This window comes from Cydia splendana, chromosome 20, assembly GCF_910591565.1.
Source record: "Cydia splendana chromosome 20, ilCydSple1.2, whole genome shotgun sequence".
Lineage (NCBI taxonomy): Eukaryota > Metazoa > Arthropoda > Insecta > Lepidoptera > Tortricidae > Cydia > Cydia splendana.
Window position 1 is genome coordinate 13,286,966 of NC_085979.1, and position 23,214 is coordinate 13,310,179.

Here is a 23,214-nt window from a genome sequence, read left to right on the forward strand (position 1 = left end):
TGTTAGAGTCAACCTCCAATATTAGAGTTAATCTTATCCAGCTGATAGACTTTCGAGCTGTAATTGGATATTGCCTAACTCAATCTATTTATTGGATCCCTTCCACGGCAGAAGATAACTGTGTCAACTGTCAACGATTACTTTAGTAATTTGATCAAATAGCAAAATTTTATCAGATAGACTTATATTTTTCTTGAGCATGTCTCCATCATATAATACGAAGCGGACAAGGCGCTCACAAATATCTGATCACGAGTAGCAGTCTCACTGTCAGCAGCCGCATCAAGTCGTACGAGATCTACCTACCTCATTCTGATGCACGGTACCTACTAATAGGTGCCTATGAGACGAAAATGGCCGTCTCTTGCGACTTGAAAGGAAGTCCAACTCATGCTACAAACAGGGAATTCGAGTATTCAGATGTTTTTTTATCACCCTGAATAGTATATGTTCATTTATTCTTCTGTCAGTGTTCATTGCGTTGCCGAATCTACGCGAGCATGCACCGCACCGCCGAACCGATAACGAGAAGTGGGTCAAAGACGTCTTGCGAGAATAATTCACACAATTGTTACGTTACTTTAGGTCAAGTTCTACTAAACTTGCGAGATCTTTATACCCCTGCGAAATATTATTGTAATTAGTTATGTAGGGTTTTCACAACCTACTTTTTACAGGATCACACGCGTCATAATCCTTCAAGCCGTTTGAGCTACAGAACGTTAAATGAGCATGTGATGTGCCAGCCAAAAACGGTCCTGTGTTAAACTTATGAACAGGATTCACGGTTGTCCCTTTCTATGGAATCGCGTGACGCATTCTCGACTACTAGGAGCAGTTATGATTCGAACGCGCCCGAACAGTTAAGTAAAATACCAACCACTGTTAACACTTTAGTGGGCATACCCTTTAAATCTCTTTCCCTCCTCAGTCAGTCAGCTGTGAAAGCTTTAAGTTTGTAGAAACGACAGTAGCTGGTGGGTGTGACAGCTACCCAGTCAGCTGTTCGTCTACTAACCACTTTCGCCGGTCGAGGCCGTGCGCTGTTATAACATCTGACCCGGTGCCCCCGATCTGCGCGCGAGTGACGCGCAGAACTGACCTAGCGGCGCGTTCTCATTGCCTAGCGCAATAGAACCAGAAGGCGTACCACGAAAATCCAAGTTTCGTTATATGCCTCCCTATCGCTCTTGCATATTCGAGCGCTAGAAGAAGTAATCAGTGTGTTTATTGCTTTCATAGGTTATACAAGTTGGTACGTTTTATCGGTTCAGCTATAGGGCACTGCAATATAACTTAAATCTAACATAATTACTAGAAACTAGAACGAACGAAATATTTCGCGGTAGGCCTCAGTGGGACTCTGGCTTCAACTATTATATTCAGTCTGATAAAGTACGTATGCCGTCTTGCAGTTGCTCAGTAAGAGATTGGAATCATCTTCTGCCATTCTGTGATACTTAAATAGAAATCTCTTTTGCCAAACCTACGCTATGCTTTCAAGCCAATGAACAATTATGCTTCATAAGATTTGTCTGAGTAGTGAGAGTCACAGATGCTTCATCATTATTATTATTTATTCAGGACAGAGATCAGACAGTTTACCAACTAAATTTTGCTCAGAAATTCTTATTTTGAAGGTGAGACATATCTTTCTACTCTCCTGAGCGATTATGCGCATGGCAATAAGCGACGAGGGATCGCAGCTGGATGCTAATGGAGTATAACAAAAACTCAACATTAAAATGATCGATGTATCTCGGAAAAAGCTACTTGATATTTTCAATCTTTCTTACAAAGTTGTCGCAAGAGATTTTGTAATTTACTCTGAAGCTATAAGGACAAATATACCTACGCCTTAGTAGAGCATTTAATAACTGGAGTCGCCTTTAAGAGCATACCCCTCTGCCGAAAAACTTGCACAATTGTGCAAACTTGTATGGACTGACATGGCTATTTGTACGTTACGTACAAATCATGTAGAAATAGCAATACATTTGACGTCCCCTCCCCCGCTAAAATCGGCAGACTGTTTCGTAAAGAAAATGACAGCGATGACATCTCCAGTTACTAAATGCTCTAAGACCTACTCAAAAAGACTGACACCCTTATTGTAGGGGATTTTAATTTAAAGGATAATACTTTAGTCCACTGCCTCTTGCATCTTGTATTTTCTTGAAGCACAATCCTCGGCAACTCATCCAGATTGGGTGGCTACCCAATACCCACTGTAGTAGTCGGAAAAAGTCCGACGTTTGCGGATTAATGGTATCTGTCTCTATTCTTTCACTAACTCGTTGATCCACTCTAAAATTACATATTTGGATTATAACAAATTTAAAACATAACATAACAACTAGTCTGGCGAGTACCTAAAGTCGACAAAGAACTGTGATCTATTGTTCAATTTTTGAATGAGAATCACACAAATATGTTTTACTAAATTCTAACATCAATATGCCGCTTTGTCAACGGTTTCAGTAAAAAACACACACATGTATGTCATCTTAGCTTATTCTTACGTGGAGATATAAATATTTACTTGGAAGTCTATTAGATATGTAAATAAAGGTGATTTGAATGTGAAAATAAGGTCACAGGAAACCTGTCTAGTTTTAATGAAATATGGAAGAAATCTCTTTGCAGGTAACTTTATTGGGTAAAGAAAGACGTCTAGTCAAGTAGTCACTTCACGGGATTCTCTTGAAAATTATATTAAGCTGTAGCCGAGATACTTCTTAAATTTTCAAGGTGTATGATACAGAAAATTCCACTTTACAAGCTTTTATTTAACTTGTATAGTGTATGTATATGTATGTTCGGGTCAAAATCCTGCAAGCTAAATTAGACCCATTTCCCATTATTTAATTGAGCTGAAACTTCACATATACGAGTATAGGTATGTAAATTGAGTGACAATGCAATATTACGGTGCCATCGAGCTGATCTGATGCTGATGATGGACACAGGAGGTGGCCATAGCAACTCTGTCATAAAACAACGCAACCTAATTTTATTTGGTTTTGTTAGAATTGTCTCGGTGAGTATTAGTTGCATGTTGAAAGAAAAGTACAGTCAGCGATAAAAGCTTGTATCGAGTTTTTGACAATATACCTACATGGCATATCTTAATGATAGGAGCGCCACATCACCATTTTGCGTACCTATAAGTCCAATTGGACTAAGCCTCTGAAATGCACTGCATTTGGCGTATCAACTGCAATACCAAAATTTTCAGGTCACCGATGACATCGCCAGTGACGACTCTTCACAAAAATCATCACAGATCGTCATCAATACAATATACACTTCCAGAATCTCACCCTTGACTTTAGCTACCTACACATCAACGTAAATTGAACAGTCACCTCTTATGTCGCGAATGTCCTGACCCTCGACCCTCTCATTGTTTAAAACTAAAGTCAAACACATGCAAACTAGACGCGTGAAAATTCGCGGCATTGAGAATGAGAATTTTAAATGACTTGTTAATTTTTGAATGCATTGTTAACGAATTTTCCGCTAGTCAAGATTATAAAGAGACCCAAAATAACTGTAAGGACCTATTTATTTAAAAACATCAATCCTTAATTATTCATTCACATGATTAGAAACATTGTGTTAACCGCGAAAATAACATTATATCGACTAAAGAACCCTTAAGAAAGTCAAATGACCTACGCTCTGCACAAAATTTTGCAGTTATTTCAAAACAAAGGGTGTGGTTAAGTATTCGATTGATTAATTACCTCCGGTAATGTTGGCATCAACGCATACAAATTTAATGAAAACAGAGAGGGTGTGGAAATATACAGAGTTGGTATGTACACTTGTATTAAATAACCGATCCATAATCCTGAATTCTTTCAAATACAACATCATAAATATTTACAAGGAGAAAAAATGCAAACTCCAGCGCTCGCCTGTCATAACAGTGCCACAAATCAATCGGTGGTAACGTGACACTGCATTTTAAACGTTAGCAAACACATAACAAGGCCTATTGTTCCGTGCGTGTTCCGCGTACGTTTTCCTAAACATTGGGGTGCTGGAAAATTCTAAGGCCGGTCGCACAATGGATACAATTTAGTGTCGTTTACATACTTGGCCCGTCCAGCGTAATCTTTCCCTGTGATTACGAGTATGTCGGCGGCCGATCGTAATATCCGTCAGATCATGAAATGAAAAGGAAAAACCATTGTCTCGTTCCCTGAGTGGACGGAGTCGGGGCTTTTATTTCTGGACAGTTTGCCCTTCGGGCCTCTGAAGCAACCTAACGATCCTATCCTACCTATCTATTAGTTAAATGTGACTACCGTCAAAACATTACCCAGGAACTTTACGATCGGCCGCCGACAATTACACGTCGTTCACACAGAGTAAGCAAACTGCATAATTACATTAAACAGGCAGTTCAGTAATAATGTTGCATTCGTCAAGTGCGGTCGTACGTACGTCGTCAGATTCGTAGTTCGTTTTGTATCCCGGCAAAGAAATTTACTTCAAACTCTCGTTGAAAATGATAATGAAAACTAGGTAACTTGGATTCATCTTCGGGCAAATAAATCAGCATTTTTGGACACCGAAGAAGGGATGCTATGATTTGCCACCCCTGTACCTTTAATTTATAATTCACTTGCCTCGTTTTGTATGTTTGTCCTTAAAATTCGTACGAAAACGCATACAATGTGTGAACGACCTAACCTCGCGAATGACAGACGTTGAGGGGGCATTTGAAATGCGGAGAGGATGCCCGTGTCAAATCGACGTCCGATTTATAATGGCCGTTCGACGCAGAACACTACAGCGAGTTTAAAATAGAATTGTATATAAATAAAGCTCTCGAATACCATAACTAAGGAAGCATGAAAGAGTTTCGTAAACCACGACGTTGGCTAGACGATGTTACTGATAAATCATCTGTGGCAGTGGTCTGTAAATAATACGAGACTAACAGGTACTGATAACGCGCGCCCCTACTAGGATTAAAAACGTATAACTTAAACTAAATCGAATATATTAGTCTTAATCCGGCAATCACGGGGTTTAAAAGATAAATGCGCTCGTCCGTGCCGCGTGGGATGACGAACGAGACCCATTCGTCTTTCGCTAAGCGCCGCTTCGTCTCCGTTACCACTGAGGTGAAGTATTACGGAAGTATAGAAATGTTTTACTGTTACATTTTATTGGAACTTGGCAAGTGTCTTCATCGTATAAGGCAATGAAGCGTGCTGCAATACTGCACAACGTCGAGCTCAACACTACTATAGAATTTTATTTACTTACTCTTGTTTACATCCTTACGATATACGAATATCGAAATAACTACGTGTTATTTCATAAGTTTTAATTCCTTGATAGATAACGTTCGTCTTACATTAGATACAAATCGTAATTATCAACGTTTCGAGTGCTGATAATCGAGGCCGTATAACATTGTACCGATAATGCTACCAGAATGGTACTACAGAGACACGGAGATACGGTTACGACTTTGACGAGATTAGTGACATTGAAGCTCAATACAATGGGTGAATCTATGTCACCATTGTGTTACGAATCATGAGATAGTCTCTAGAATTTCTCTTCGATTATGGCAGCTTATGTGTATTGCATGAAATATCTAAATTGCCAGGCGAACCTGAGTTTTATTCATAGTCCATATAAAATGTCCAAGCTAGTACTAAGATCGGCAACATATGTACACGATAAATACGACCAATAAAAGCTTACAGGAATCCAGTTCCCGACGATAACTGCGCGAAAAATAAAACCTGCGTTAGAAATGAGAGAGCATCGAATAAAATGATAAATTCACCTGGGATTCTTAGCGGAGAATTTTAAAAGACAAAGCTTTGTTGAGGCGGATCTCTTTGAGCGTTCTTTGAAAACGTTATGTCTTTGTTAGCAATAATATTTGGCGAGGGAATCAAACATTTGTGGGGAGAATAACTACAAGGTTTACGCGTTCTTTGGAGGGTAGACCGCTCTACCCTGGGATTCTGTACGATTAGTTAGTAAAAGAAACAGTAATGTGGCACAGTTTTGTCATGTAACTTTATGTGTAAACGGTGCGTCAACAGCTTTTAGGTTTGGTGCCGACGGTTGATTAGTTAGCAAGGGTTTCGTGCAGCTCAAGGGGTTATTGTCTTTTCGACAATATATATGGACTTAAAACCATCCATACTAAAATCATGCGTTTATAATACGAGAGCAGTGAAGTACAATTATTTCGCACACTCTACTATACTCCCTATTTTAATCGGTCGATCTTATTATTTTCTGTCTGTCGGCCGTTCAACTGGACAAAATTGTTACTAAAACAAACGAGTTTTGTTTCTGAGCAAAGTGGATATGAGAATTGATTTTTCTATTTAAACTCTTTCATTTATTAAGCCTCATGTCCATCAAATTCCCCCCTAAAATGGAGTAAAAAGGTTATGTTCGTCAATCAGCCCTCAGGCCTGGGGAGAGGGGTGTATTACGTTGCGTTAATCTAGGGGGCGATCAGGTTCCGAGCGGCTCGTTTCTTTCTGTTCGATGACCGAGCGATTCGAGGGCGTCGATAGCGTATGCGATTTACTAGCTGTCATCGCACATCGTATTAGGTACTAGGAAAACGGCAATATCGGTGGTTAAACTTCATATTTACATGGTAACTGCTTGCGGTCGGCTGCAATCGGGTATGGAAAGTTACTGCTGTTTGGAAGTTTCAAATCTCCTATGCCAAAAGTCAGTCGTACGTATCGTATCTCGAGAACAAGTAACGACACACGGATGGATAAAGCGTTAGACTAACACGAGAACAATCTAAATGACTCTGTTCGACAAAAGCGGCGATGCTCGAAGGCTCGAAGGCTCCTTAGTTCGGACGAAATCTCGAGTGACACAAAGGGAAGGGATTATATCGGAAAATGTTTGACAAGACCAGGGACGTGTAGGATTACGGGATCGTGTATTCTATTTCTGTCCTATCAGTCGTTGTGGGCAACCAGGAAAAAAGGCTTGTGGAAGTTGTAGGCCGGCGAACCTAATGCGTTGAATCGAAAAAACTAGTGAATCTATGGAAGGCTATTCAGTATACGGGTAAAGAGGCCAATTCAAACTTATATTGTGTTATCAAAACGATATTTAAATGACGCCAGTCGCCCGTGCGTCTCGCAGGCGCCAAAACATTTACGGACAAGCGAGCGAAATAAACGTGCTCACATCATTTAGATATTATTTTTCATAACTCATGCTCTGAAAGTGGGTCGTTGTTGTTCTAAAAAGTGCGCAGAAAGTGATACGTTTCTGCTCTAGCGCAGAAAAGTGGTGTACTCCTCTGCGTCCCCGTCTCACGAGCAACTGGGTGGAAACAAAATGGAAAAAAAATAGTGTCTTTATTTCCCCGCTTGAAACAATTGGTAATTGTTCAATTTTACTAATCCCGTATTGAATTTTTTCATCGAAAATGATGTACGTAAATTATTAAAATAAATTATTTTTGATTTCTTATGATGAATTGTATTTACTCGATTACATAAGGCGGGAACCAAAAGGAATACACCAAAATATTATTTTTAAACCTTACACTTGCGTAAATGAGCAACTAAAGGCAGAATGTTATACAGCCACAGTTAAACGTTTGTACGTTATTAAATGGGTTTTAAAGTTAATTAGCACTTCATAAAAATGAAATAAAATACAAGATAAAAATTGCTTATTTCATTCATCAATTGTTATTTTGCAAAATATTTAAATTCTTAAAATATTTTTAGTGCGGTAGTCTGTTACGGCTTTTAGAACAAAAAAGTAAAAATTTAAAAAGTAAGAGGCAATCCCGCTGATTTTCATACTACATATTAATAATGAACAAATCATTTTAAAATACTGCAGTTTGTTAAAATGTGTGTTTTTTCGTAAATATTGCAATCTAAATGTTTTTCACTAGGGGTTATTGATCTTCACACATGTATGTCTCCGTTTGCAAGTAAGTCCTAAGGAAAAAATCATGGCCGTAAGTCAATTAGGTAAGTAGTCTAATTACTGATTTTGCAAAATTGTCATGTTTGGTTTCGTCGCATTCAATATGAAAAGTAGAGTGTTTAACTCGGGTGAAAGGCACCATTTCCGTCTCTGACTATTGACTACCTCGACAGAAATGGGTGCCTTTCAACCCTTGGTTAACAATCTACTTACTATTACCATACATATTTTATTTGGGTAGTCAAGGATAAAATTATATATAATTATAATTTTATCCTTGACTGTACCCAAGTAAACCTTGTAGCAACAAATGCGTAATATTTCCTTTTACAAATGAGAAGGCGTCCGTAATTGTTTCATAAACAAAGGCGAGTGTGCTCAGGGTGTGTAGGAGACTCGGAAACGATACGATTATCCGCCCTTATTGGATTCGGTTACTTAGCCGAATTGCTCGGAAAGTTGTCCACATGTTACATAAAACTGGCGTTGGTGGAAGGACAACCTTCGTTTCTACGAGCTTAATTCATGAAACTCTATAGTTCGGTTTTTTTAGCATTAGATATAAGGTAAACAATCTTGATGTGTATTTTAATTGAAAAACACATTTTTAAAATAATTTACGGCAAATATGTAACAATTATGAATCTAATATGATCATTTATATGCTTCTACTTTCATAAGTAATAGTTACTGATTTTTAAAAACCGTTTTTCAATTAAAAGACATGTCAAACACGCTTACCTTCTTCCAAGTTCTTTCTAATGCTAAAAAAAACGAACTATAGGTATGGATATACCAGAATCAATCATCATTATAATTAACTTAAGCATGTCCTTCGATGATAAACACTCGTATATAGCAGTCATGCTTTTTCTGTGTCATGCTTCGTAAAAAGTGGGGTACAATTATCTTTCGTCTTACAAAGTTTATTAGATTCATCCCATTCGGTATAATTTAATTTGTTTTTCACTTCTCATGCTCAAAAAGTGCACCTTTATGTCGTGCGTAGACGACATAAAATCGCATTTTATGCTCTAGAGCATAAAGTAAAATCATCTATTACGATCCTTATTGACTTAGCAATAAAGTCCAAATTCTGCCATACAAACTGCCAGCCCTGCCGGCGCGCCCCCGACCGGCGCTCTCCCGATCGGCGTGCCCCGCGCCTCCGACCGGCCCAAGAACAATTTTCTTTAGTCTTGAATAAATACGTTAAAATAACCTAAAATATTTGATTTTTTGTATATTTTCCTCGCAATCGAAGTGAAAAGCAGAGTGTACAACAAGGGCATAAATGTCCATTTTTACCCTCGTCTACTATTTTGCCTCGGGTAAAAATGGGTCACTTTATGCCCTTGTTGTACAATCTACTATTGACAGACAGTGCTTCCTCTGTATGGCACAACTGCGTCTGGAATGGTATCAGGTCCGCGGAGCCATCTGTTTCCATCAGCGCGGACTGCTCGCAAAAACGCAGTGCATCTCAGTAAGTTTTACGTTATTGGCACGACAGTGTACATTCGCGTCTGTAGCTGTACAGTCAGCAGAAATCGAGCAGTAACAAGTTCGAAATGTTCCGAATTAGCCTTAACGCGACGATATAGACAGGTGATAAAATCACCCAGGGGATGTGCTGGATATTTACGTCCACGAGATCACCCAGAGGATCTCATAAGACAATCGGACCGTACTATATAATTAATAACCTGGAAGTTCCACTTAGGTGATTCTAGTGGATTGTAGTGGATATTTTGGTGGAGATGGTATTAACGTTTGTGATATTAAAAACTTGATACAGCTTCATATACTTAGTATAACATCAGATCAGGCCCCAATTTCACCACGGTGACAGGCGCGACAATTGTAAAATCACTGTTGCTGACGTCACAGGCATCCATGGGCTACGGTTACCACTTACCATCGGGCGGGCCGTATTCCTATTTGCCACCATCATTGTATTATTTAAAAAAAACTTTATTATATCGGAATAAAACAGATATTTCTTTTGCGTAGTTTCTGACAATTGTCAAGATTTAGAAGAATTGTAGGTAATTCTTGACAGGTAATGAGTTATATGTCGGAATTTCGTGACAATTGTAGTGTTTCTTGTGACAATTGTCATAAACTTAGCAAGAGAAATATCTGTTTTTTTCCGATATAATAAAGTTTTTTTTAATAAAACAATGATGGTGGCAAACAGGAATACGGCCCGCCCGATGGTAAGCGGTAACCGTAGCCCATGGATGCCTGTGACGTCAGCAACAGTGATGTTTTACAATTGTCGCACCTGTCACCGTGGTGAAATTGGAGCCAGGTGGTAAACGGACGGCCATGCAACCAATATAGTAAAAGTTAGAAAATTACGAACGTTTCATTATTTAATTGCTACCGCCATCTGTACATTTTTTTCGAACAGTGTTTTCATAGATCGAGAATTTCTTTAACACAGTACCTCTAGTGCTAACTGTACAAGTGTACACTGCCATTGGAATGGCAAGATTGTTGCAACCGTTTTATAGAGACGATCGTAAATCCAGCTTCGATCCCACAATCGCTGGGGATGAGATAAAGATATACGCAACGGATCCTAACTTGGCAGCTATTAAATTAGCCTTTTTAAGAATATTACATTAAATTAGATAAAATTAGGATGAGTTTTTTCTTTGGGCAAAGCAAAACTATACTTTTTGAAGTGAAAACTTCTTTAGCGGCGCTGAGCACTTTTTGAGGTGGGGAAAAAATGATAAACTCGAGACAGCGTAACGCGTAACGCGCTGACGTCATGTGTGACGGACAATGTTATTCACCAAAGAACTTAAGTCATAACGTATCATAATCAGGTCAATTATTTAAAACTGGACTTTTATATTAAGCAATAAAGCTCAATGTTCTAATCTTGTACGGGCTGAAATACGAGGATCTCACAGTTACATTCTAACTTTATATCACTCCAATATAATTCAATAAATCTTGATGAAATCGCTAATAAAAGTGAACTCTAGTACTGGTGAATAAAACTCAAAATATCATGACCAAATATATTTAGATACGAGGTCTGCAAGGTAACTTTACAATTTCTATTCGAATTTTAAACAATTAACGCTACAAATTTAAGCTCACTGGCCAGCAATTTCGGAACTAGTTTTTCAATAGAAAGGAGGATGGGTCAATTATACATAGTGCTGCAGACATTTTGGACTAGTCATTGAGTTTTCACTTCTGTCGGCACTCCCGGAGTGCAACCCGTTGTTTTTTTACTAAACTAGGCCTGTTTGTTGACTTGGGGTCAATTGCACCAACCACAATTAGCGCACTAATCAACATCATTAAACAGTGAACTTTCCATAGAATATATTTTTGCGAACGTTTTAACAGTGACAGACGGTTATACAACCGACTCTTAGTAGAAAACTTTAGCATTTGTAATCAACATCTCACATGGCAATACAGCGGGCCATATCACCACCGAGCATATTTCAGCAACATTGTACGGGCCGCGCAATCTCAGCCCACGCTGCGTCCGGCCGTTCGAATTTATTGTCGCTGGATACATTGATTCCAGTTCAAATATATCATTATGACAACAACGGTTGAGATGACAGGATAGTATTTAAGGGTACATGACAAAGTAACATTGCGTGGGACTACTTGGAACTGTTTGGCTGTTTGAACTTTCTAAGTCACATAAAAGTAGCTAACCAAACATTCATATTGCCAATTACTACTTAGAACCTATGGCCATTGGTGTAGTGACGTTGCGCTGGTGCGAAACACGACTGGAGTGCTAAAAGGAGGGCAGTGATCCTAGCAGCCTGATGGTGCAAAGAAGCTTGTGATATGATTGAAAATACATCCACCTTGTTTAGAATAGTAATAGAATAGAAATACATTTATTTATGACAAACAAACACAGATGACAAAAACATGTTGACAAATATACAATGTATAACATTTAGTTCAACATGCCATAAAAGGGTCACAACTCAGCATGTAGCTGGCAAAGCCAGCGCTGTTCTTCCGTTGTGACCCAGGCGTACGCCGTTCGACGACGAGGTGGTTATGCTTTAATTTACTAAACTAATTAAAAACTAGAACTATACCTAACACATAAAATTGAAACGAAAACTATTTATACAACTGCAACATTGCGTTTCACTTTGCCTCTGCCTATAAGAAACCTAGAACAGTTCTGACGTAAAGGTCAATTTTCCAAAAGCAGCCGGGAGCGATGTACGAACGGAACTTACAACCTCACAAATAACATCCTGATAGAAAGTTAACAATAAGTATAAAATTGATAGAATAAATAACCTCATAGAAAATTATAGTATAGCTTAGCGACAGTTCAGAAAAGATTATAGGCCAAGGAAATAAGCCTACTAAATAACAGTTAGTATCAGACAATGGCGGCTGGCACAATGGTGGCAATCAAACACAGGATTTTTTCGTGCCGTGACACACATGTATTGTGCCACCATAATGCTTGATGACGTGCAACGTGCATTATGCCGACTAAAACGTAATAAGACAATAGGGGTATATGCGTACATGGTGCCTTTTTGTGGAAGTCCGTGTCATGCGCTAAAAAAGGCAATCGCGTGCGAAAGTTTAAACTATTGCGGTGACATATTATATACCTAGGATATATTAAACGCTATTCAAAATGCTATGTCTCAACACACATACAAGCAGGGCTATTCAAACAGCGTGTGTTATGTTATGTCATTTCTAATTTAAAATATGTTTAATGTTATCATTTCATAACCAGCACATTTGGCAAAGCTTCACAGACTGGCAGAATGATAGGCACAATAAGAAATAGTAGTTTATGTGACTGCTACATAATGAAAGGCATTAAAATACGAGTGTGGGTTTATGAAACGAATGAAATGAGTTTCATAATAGTATCACACGAGTGTTTTAATGCCTAATTATGTACAGTTACATACACTGCTTTATCTACACACATATTATAAACTTTCTATGATATATTCACTAACCTCATATTACAGCCGACATTGGGGCACTTTTCTCTCTGGCGGAACTCGCGGATATGAGATGGCGTCTCCGAAATATCTTTATAATACATTTTACACGAAACTTTTGTTATAGTTACTTTAAAAACAACAAAACAAATTATTTTTTACTTACAAACTAATTAAAAGATAAACTGTACGTCAAATGGCGGCAAATGAAAACTTTTTTCACGCATGTCACGCATCCGTAGTTTTTTTTTTAATTCAAAGACAAACTAGAGTCGGGGTCGATTACCATATCGTCCGATACCAACTTACAAGCGAGATTTGTCAATATTGTATGCAATTGCCATTTGATTTCGAATAAAACGTCATCTCGACTGATATTAGAATAGGGGTCAAATCAAATTGCCTTTTTTTTTCAGAGATGTTCGAAATTTGAATGTCATTACCAAATCGATTTTGATATAGTAATGAAGCTATTACCACATTTTCACAGATAAGAAATTTGCTGTAACAAAACAGTTTATCGTAATGTGGGCCATTATTTACGGATTTTGAAGGTATCATAGAGAGTTTATGATATGTGTGTAGATAAATTAAATTTAACAAACGAGTTACTCATGAAAATGGCATTAGGAAGTAAATCCGAAAGCTCTAAGCAATGCGAAACATTTAATGCCGCAAAAATTTTAGACCCATTTCTGTCAAATCGACGTAAGTAAATAACGACTCTGAGAGCTTTAAACAGAGCCCACAATCACACGACTGCTTGTAGGGTACTAAATTTTGTGAAGGTACATTAGTCGTATATGTACGTCGATGAAACAACGTGCCAAGTTATGGTAGCAGTCCGAACTGGGGCAGCGATAAATTCCTAGTCACTAATACCTAGTGTTTGCACTGTGTCGGTAGGGAATTTTACTAGTGAGATATTTATCAACAGAACGGTGAAGGTAACACCTGAAAGTCTTGAATTTATTATTGACCGAAGCGAAGCGAAGGTCTACGTTTTGACTCGGGCATTTTGCTTTCGTATGTCCGGATGTTCTCCTCTACAGGTCGCAATTCTTAACCGATTCTCGTGAAATTTTGTGACCGAATTTTATGACTAAATAAAAATTTTTTGTCAATCCGGTTTTTGGAAATTTTTAAAAATGGCGGAGTCGTGATACCTGGCGCCTAAACAAATAGTCGTATCGATATCATAAGACTTTTTTCTTTTTGAAACATGTTTACAGAATTAATAGCAAAAAATGCAGAAAAAAATTATCGCTGGTTTAGGCGGTATTTAGATATTTAATTTTAACTAATTTTAATTTGAGAAGGAGTAGCTAAATTTCGTCAACCCATCTAAGAACTATTTGGCTCAGTTTGTAAACGTTCGCTTTTTCTGTTTGCACAGAGGGTCTAGGTTCGATCCCCAGTAATTGTATGCTGGGATATTATAACTTTTTGTATTTTTTTACACATAAATTTCGTATTGTTTTTCTTTAATTTACTATACACCGTGTTTTTATTGAATTCCGTAACTTCGGGGTATAGTTAAGTACGTTTATAAGAACTAAATGGCATAGTTAATTTTCAAAAAAAAAATTTTTTTTTGTTTTCTTTTTTGTTTTTTTTTGTTTAAAAAGTAATTAAATGTAGCATATAGCGTTGTTGTAACACGGGCATTACATTTAACTCAACCAAACAATTGAAATCTGTGACATATCAATGTCATTTCGTACATCAATCGACCGAGATTGTACTTAAGTTTAGTAGCAAATGTATGAACTCATTCTAAACACTAATCAATATGTAAGCCGGCCCTAAGGCAAGTGTACACGCTTGTAGAGGCCTTATAGTAAAAAAATAAATTATGGATTATCTCCGAAATGGACTTAATTAGAACATCGGTGTCTTTGAGAAAGTTACTTGATTTAAGCTCAGGAATGCACCCTTGAAATTAACGGAAATCATAAAAACACGGTGTATTTAAAGCTCTTAGCACCATGTTATTTCAAGCTCTGCTCGCGAGGTCTACAGCTCACAGAGCCACTAGTATAGTTCAGTCAAGAGATCTGAGTGTGTGTTACAAGACAGCGAATTGTCGAAGTCCAAGAACAGAAACTGAAGTTTCATTCAACATTTTGTCAGCCTGTACCCGTTCACAGTTGGACCAATGCCTCTCCCATGGCACGCCACCGAGTTCGATCTTCAGCTCACCTCCACTCCCACTGGCAGAATTATGCTACATAATAACTCACCGACGAACGGTTTCCCGTCGAGCCTCTTCATCCAGTAGAAGCGCTCGCTGTGTGGCTGGTTGCTGGCGCAGGAAGGTGTAGCAGACGGTGTCTCCTTGGACCAGCCGGGCTAGCACATGATTGGCGTGACAGTATCTCGTCTTTCTTTAACTATGTTAACAAAAGAGGGACGGGTAGTCTATCTCGCCGCGTGATACTGTCGATGTCGCGCCAATCATGCGCTTGGCCTACAGTGACGGTACTACAGTATAACTCACCGATGAACGGTTTCCCGTCGAGCCTCTTCATCCAATAAAACCGTTGGCTGTGCGGCTTGTTCTCGCGGTCGTACTGCTCCCACTGCTGGCGCAGGAAGGTGTAGCAGACGCAGCAGCAGCGCACGGTGCCATCCTCGTCGGTGCTCTCGCTCCGGTAGCCGGTTGGAGGCGCGTGGGCGCCGAGGAATGGGAAGTATGGCTCGGTACTCTGTAACAAAGGTGGAGATTGAGATTGTTAGGGACAATCATGTTTGAGGCTTTAACGGGCCCCAATACACTTTATCTGAATATTGTACTAGCAGATTTACTGTTTACTGTTTTACTGTTAAAACGCGCGCTAATTATGTACCAACTTCTCCAGAGAAAAATCTAATCTGTATTGTTGATTTTATTTGGAGACCCGTAGGAGACCCGTGTTCGTTGTCTTAAATTAGAAAAGTAGGTGGAAATTAAGTTCTCCAAAAACCTCACAATGCGTTAACATCAAATTATGTGGCTTGTTACACAAAAGAACTGAACGATTACGAAAAACCCAATTACTTTTGAGACTGTAAATACCTACAAGGCTATAAATTGCGACAATTACAGTAAATTGTTGAATATCTCGCTGAAACCGCTTCGCGGGGCATTAACCACCCAACGCAGCTCATTAGCTGGTATCAGTCAAACTTTAAGGGCAGTAGCAGTAGCGGTAAAAGTTGACTAACGGCCCGGGTGACTCATGCGACAGGTTTGTACACCAATAAACGGAGCCGTTGTCATATACGCTATGTCCATAAAATCGTCGGACGGCTTTATCGGACGGGTTAGTAATGTGATGGGCAGAAACTGGTCACACGCGGCAATTAGTCAGTGTGCAAACTAATTTGCAATGTATATGACGAGGTAGCGTTTCTCCTTATCTTATGCTAATCCTATCAGATGAAACAAGCAGTTCTAATTAAGTAGGTACATAAAATCGAAGAGTAGTGTGTTAAGTAATTAAGTGGCATATTCTAAGAGAGCGGCGATGCCTTCCGCTTTATAAATTAGTTCGTACTTCGTAGACTGATTCATAAGAGCTGGTAAGTGATTTTTTATTGAACTGTCAAAATTGTCACATAAAATCCGTGCTAGCTCTTGTTAATCCATTTATACTGACTGTGATAAACTTCGGATTGTATTAAAGTCCTTCGGAAAGTATAAAACTGAGGTATTCAGTTTACAGATGTAATAATTTACATCATATAAAAACCGAAAATATAACACGGCATTATGAGAAACATAATTATTGGACCCTACAAAAAATGCCCTTCGTTGAATGGGGTAGAGCGAATAAGTGAAAAACTAGCATAAACATAAACACGATCAATTATGGGATTAAGCTGCGTGTACACATGCAAATGCCACGAAAGGAATAAAAACACAAAAAAAGTATCATAAATACAAGACATCACAATGACATAAAGGCCAAGGCCAAGGTGACAATTTGTTTCATATAGAACAGTGAAAAGCAAACCAATGTGCTAAAAGAGGGAGCTACATTGAAATAAGTACTAAGAAGAACGCAATACTCTGTAAAACAACGATGGACGGAGGATGATTACAATAACATGGCTTACGATTGTCTGAAATGTACTCTACGTTCCACAAACACTCGTAACTAACCTTGCAGAAGGGACTGAACATATTACACATATTAGTATATGTGCTAACAATTCTACAAATCGAATAAGAAATACTCGCAATTATCGACTGACAGGTACTCAATACATTTCTCCACTCAGCCGAGACAATTGGAAAAAGAAGAAACCATTGGCCCAGCAGGCTAAAATAAAATAACACGAAACACGATCCGCTCGCACGTCTACACCCAGCATTACGCGAGCAGCCATATAAATGGCACAGTCCAATTTGGGATTCGAAATGGCGAGTTCTTGTTTTACATCTACAGTGGGGCTACCTCAAAACGTGCCGAATTATGAATCATTTGTAAACTTTCCATCCGAGGCAAAGCAGGAAAATTAAAAATTAGAAAACTTTGTTTCGCAAACATTTGCACGTTTACAGGCGTGAATCTAGGGTTCTCAAGAAAACAACGACACGACTCGTTATTTTTGAGAATTTCTATGAAATAAGAGGAAGCTAATTAATATCAGTAGAAGACACAGTATACTTCTCCGTGTTTTGTTTGTTGACCTAAGACGAAACCATTGGAAATCAGCAACCTGACATGTCGAACGTATCGCCATATGACAATGACATCTGTCTGACGCGTTCCACTAGGTCGTTTCGATTATAGATGCTAAAGGGCCAAGATAATCAAGATAAGTGGAGGTACTTAAGACACCGACAGTACCAGGAACACTGAGAACATGAAGTCCTGTTCCATTATCATAATCCAAGGGGGCCATGAGAAAACTTTATGGGAAAATTCTTCGCGTTAATTTAATGGCTTTCTACGAAGAGGTGACGTTATGGCGTTTTTCGTCTGGGAACCGGCGTTGCTGATGCATTGATCCCACGGTGCACAATTATCTTTACATATAGAACAGTTCCGTGAACGATTGAGTTATTGACTGACAACTGATAGGCTACACTACTGCCATGGGGAACGACAACTTGGGAGATATGATCGTAATAGTTGATATGGTAGAGAATTAACCTAAGAAATCCTACATCTCGCCTAATTGTAATCGGGTACCTTAACAAACGGAGTAAACGGACACTAACAGACGAAAATGGAAACTCTCTGCTTAAAATACCACTTTAGGACATGCCGTGAAAATATATACAGACATTTAAATGTGGGTAAGCATATCTACACTCAAAAAATGTTCTGTAAGTGGATTGGTCATTGGTCAAGCAAGATGCTCCCTAATCGATCGTTATCGAACTTGAGAGGGACGGAATAGTTACATAATTATAGTAAAGTACGAGTATCACATGTAGCACGTTTCGTCTCATGCACTTGCTTCCGATTTCTACCTATTAAGCTTGAAAGTTCAATAAACTGGCACAGTGTAGTGTAAAACGTAAACGCCATGTCATTTCACTCGTGTCGAATGCATGCCAGCATGTCCCGATTAATGAATTCACGGAATTTATAGGAGTTCAATTTACGTGACTCGTATCACGTCGTGAATATGACGCTGCCGGTTATTCATTAAAATCAGTCAGGCGTCATTTAGTTATCATTTTATTTAATAGTACGGTTTACCTAAAAAGTTTGGCAAAGTATTCCCCCACAACGGATGTTTTCTCTATTACATTCTCCTCCTTTATGAAAGCAGATTTAAAATTTAGCCTAAACTCTGAACGAGAAAGCCTAATCACCTATTTAAAAGGACCATCGTCGACATTTTGTTCTAATCCATGACTTCTATGATTAGTGACTTTGAGCTCGCTGGCTCAATATTACAAAGTTCTGTGTTACATTTTCAAGATAGTTGAATTTCGACTTAATATCACTATGATAATGTTCAAATTTCAGTTCGATAAAAGTGAAACATAGAACCCTTTAATTTTGGGCCAGCGAGCTGTAGACTTCCAAGACCCTTATAGCAGCGCCATTTTTCAAAATCTCCCAAAACTATAATAATCCAACCTGCTCCCAAAATTTCATGTCGATCGGTTGAGAAAGCAGTTTTGCCCAGGCTGAAACGGAGGCCTCCGCTTCCCTCGGTCAAAAATGGAAACTTATCATCCTAACACTGTCAACATTGTATTCTTCCGAGAGCATGTTCAACCTATTGTTTTAGCCAAGTTAGTTTAGGTCAGTACCTCGCTAAAGGTCAACCCTCATAGCGAAGGTTTACCTGCGATGTTTTTACACGCCGATAACGAACTCTTGTTTGGTTAGGATCGTTTGTCTTGCGAATCATACGGCGATTGATGGCTCTGTGTCGGTAGTGTTTTGTTTTAGTATATCGCTACCTAAATATTGACTGTTTCAGATACAAGATATATTTCAAATTGTTTTTCCACCAGTCGATTTTAACATTTTACTTGCTCCGGCACGGCCAGACGCTACAGAGTTAACTGACAGTTCGTAAACCTTATTACAAATGGCATAAGGTCCTTAAGAGTGTTGCTGTCTGTATGTTCAGTCACCCTGTAATGTTCTCTTGGTTTGAACAGTCTGATTACCAACGGCTCGGGTAGATAGGCATTGAGGTAGCGTTAGGTACGTCCTAATAATTATGACCGCGACAATATAATCAGCCAATCTTCAATTCATTTGACTTTTTGGTTGTTTTCTTTAATCAATTGCTTTTTAAAAGCCAAAGCTCCGTTTTGTTCCCACATACCTAGTCTCTATAAGGATTTCTTCTGTAATTAAAACAGCGAGCCTAAGAATCTGTTTCTTCGAACACTTGGCTCGGTCGTCAACTCACGTCGCGCGTCGGTGTCAATTGACTCGTGTCTAATGTCAATCGTTTTACTTGTCTCGCTAATAGCTAACTGCCTTTAACCGGTTTCGCGATAGGCGGTAATTTGCATCGACGGAATGGTGACTTTGAATGGTCAAGTGGTTTGATTGAGTGATTTCTAAAAATGTTTGGGTGGAGATTTGATGGATGTGTTGTTTGATGATGGTTGACGTCCAGCGTGTGACGAACTACTTTTCTACTGATTTTTTTGAAGTGAAAACTTCTTTAGCGGCGCTGAGCACTTTTTGAGGTGGGGAAAAAATGATTCAATAAAGTCTCATCTTGATGAAATCGCTAATAAAAGTGAACTCTAGTACTGGTGAATAAAACTCAAAATATCATGACCAAATATATTTAGATGCGAGGTCTGCAAGGTAACTTTACAATTTCTATTCGAATTTTAAACAATTAACGCTACAAATTTAAGTTCACTGGCCAGCAATTTCGGAACTAAAGTTTTTCAATAGAAAGGAGGATGGGTCAATTATACATAGTGCTGCAAACATTTTGGACTAGTTATTGAGTTTTCTTATCTGTTAACGTAATTAAATTTTCGGCTTGACGTTACGGCTTACGAGGTGTGCAGTTTCCTTGTATTCTTGTATCCAATGAAAAGTAAACTATTTTTAAGGCGAATCGTAGTTATTTTGATAGTTTATGTTTCGTAATATTCACTGATGTCATGAGTTGATGACGATGACCCATCTGTCACGAATGTTGGGGAGTCGGGTGAGGGTCTACTGGTCGTTGAAGACAGCGCGGCCGCACACGAAGCACCCGCGGGGACGCCGGCCACGAGCTCTCTGTACGTGTCTCACCTGAGGTTCGGGCTTCACTCGGACGGTGTACTGGTCGTTGAAGCCGGCGCCGCCGCACACGAAGCACACGCGGGCGTCCTCGGAGGGCGCCGCGGGCTTGTCGCGCGGGGACGCCGGCCGCGACGCGCTTAGCGAGCTCTTTATGTACGCTTTCGCCTTTTCCATCCTCGGTGCTGGAACAAGAGATAACCATGTTAGGTTCAAGTGTCAGGAAAATATTTCATCCTTTAACCACTTATCGTGAAGAATAGTGAAGATACTTCAACATATACTCTACAAGTGCCACTTAACTTTAATCTCGGGTAAATCCATTCGACCCTCTCAGCAAATATCTACCCTATTTTTTAATACCAAAATCGCATAATCTGACAGATGGATTTACCCGAGTTTGAAGTTAAGCGACTCACATATCCTATTGCCATACTGGCGACATGGAGGATAGTTGCATCGGGATTAAATTAATCAACGTCCTCAACTTTGCCTTAAATGTCTTAATGCGATGTTTGTTAAATCTTTATTTAGGTACACATTATTCTATTGCATAATTTTCTAGAACCGAAACACTAGCCCGTGTAGCCTAGAACCCCCTGAGGCGATGCGTTTAATGAATATTTAATTGAGATCCGAAGCGACGGCGCGATTAGGCTAATGCACCAGTTATCGCGTGTCTAGTGTGTTCCCACTGCTTAACATAAGCGAATAAAACCTGCTAGATGTGGTGTTAACTTGACCCTTAGATCCGTGGCAACTATACGCAATGAGAGCGAACTTATACTAGAAGACGTCGAATCTATCTTCGTGCTACTGTAACACCCCTGGACGTTACTGACTGGTAGAATAATGTCGTAGTCCAAGTCCACTAGAGAAATACCATGGACATGAGCGGCCTTGTCGCACTATAATCCTAAGTCTTCTCTATTTTCCAAATGCGACTCTAATGGTTACAAGTTAAGGTTGAAAATTGGAAATGAAAGTATCACGTACGAGCTTGGGGAGGTTAGTTAGTTGGCTGTTGTCATGTCGGGCCTTATTGGGGAATGGAGAGGTGCCAGAATGGTGTTCGTTGGCAAATGGGTTTAGAACCTTTTAGGCTGTAATTTACGAAGGACAAAACATCGTTATGCGAGAGACTAATATACGAGTTAAGCGACCACCCTTGACGCTACCAGTAATTTAGTTAAAAGCCAAATGATGCCCGTAGCTATGTTAAACCACTATCGTCCTATCCGTCTAAAGCCGTCCACCTACCTACCCAATGTATACCGTACTACAAATCATTGAGAGAATGATGTTTATGCTTTGGATGTTACCTACTTCGTAGATACGCGATATTCTATATGTCAAAAGAATTAATAAATAACCTGAATTCACTTAAACAAAGCACATTATTTAACACCTACGCCTAGATTACAGTCGCGATCGAAACCACTAATAATGTCGGCTTAGCGTGACAATTTATCGATTCCAGTTATTACTGGCTTAGCTAGGGACCAGATTAGAAAGATATTAAATATTACTGGGTCAGCGCCACATCATTCCTTATTTAAGGGAGTTGAATAAACTTAACTTTGATTTTACTATTTCGAAACAAAAATCAGTATATTGGCGTTGCCTGAGAATAAGATCGCATTAGAATCATATCGTATAAGAATGATTCAATAACTAAATGAATAAAGAAAGAAGATGATGACAATATCAATTAGATAACACACATCACATGCACAAAGGTACCTAATCTAATTGCATTTCATTTTTCCGAAATAAAAACTGAAATCCGTATCCGCGTATGTCAACTAAAATCAGAACACAACGACAGCTACATCCGATAAGAATGTACATGATATATTGATTTTCTCGGTATTTGTCACAAAATCAATGTGTCAAACTAGTACTGAACGCGTACTGGAAGCGTATGTGCAGATAGGTATTGGTAATGTGAATTTAGAAACGCAGTAGTACATATTATTATCCTATCTATATATTACAGATGGAGGTCAGAGCGCCGAACAGATTGAACTATATGTGTACATGTGTACAAGGTGCAAAAGTGTAAACATATTTTTGACGCCAGAAATGTCCGCAAGATATATCTTTTTGGGATATAACGATAACAACAAAAGCACTCGTGCGGAAATATTATTTTGACTAGAATTTATTTTATAGGTTGTCTATAAACTTAGAAAAGGTTGTGAACTTCAATATTAATAAATAAATTTAGCCCGCCTTGCGTTAAATGTAGCTGACGGTTAATAGAAAACTGTCAAGCTTCATTTATATCAGATGTTAGAGAAATAAACCGAAAAGAACAAGTAAATATTCTATAACCACACCGCTTGCAAAATTGTAAGCAACGAACTAAAAGAAAGCCAATTTAGGCCTTACGACCAGATTTAACCAAAGGACTAATCAAGATTAGAATGCAAATTGTTAGATATCTTATAATTTAGGGGTAATCTTCCGACGCCGGATTAAACCTACACATTTTTATTTCTGTCTTGAAAACAACGAATCGTATACACGTGTCTATACAA

General features: G+C 38.8%; 1 protein-coding gene across 1 annotated transcript in view; it reads right to left on the minus strand.

Annotated features, from left to right (window-relative positions):
* LOC134800584 (uncharacterized) overlaps nt 1-23,214 on the minus strand; it is a 167,748-nt gene that overhangs the window by 108,337 nt on the left and 36,197 nt on the right. The window contains exons 2-3 of the mRNA XM_063773074.1: nt 20,684-20,856; nt 15,454-15,661 (exon numbers count right to left, since the gene is read on the minus strand). Of these exons, the coding sequence (XP_063629144.1) occupies nt 15,454-15,661; nt 20,684-20,856 (381 nt within the window). The remainder of the gene's footprint in view (nt 1-15,453; nt 15,662-20,683; nt 20,857-23,214) is intronic.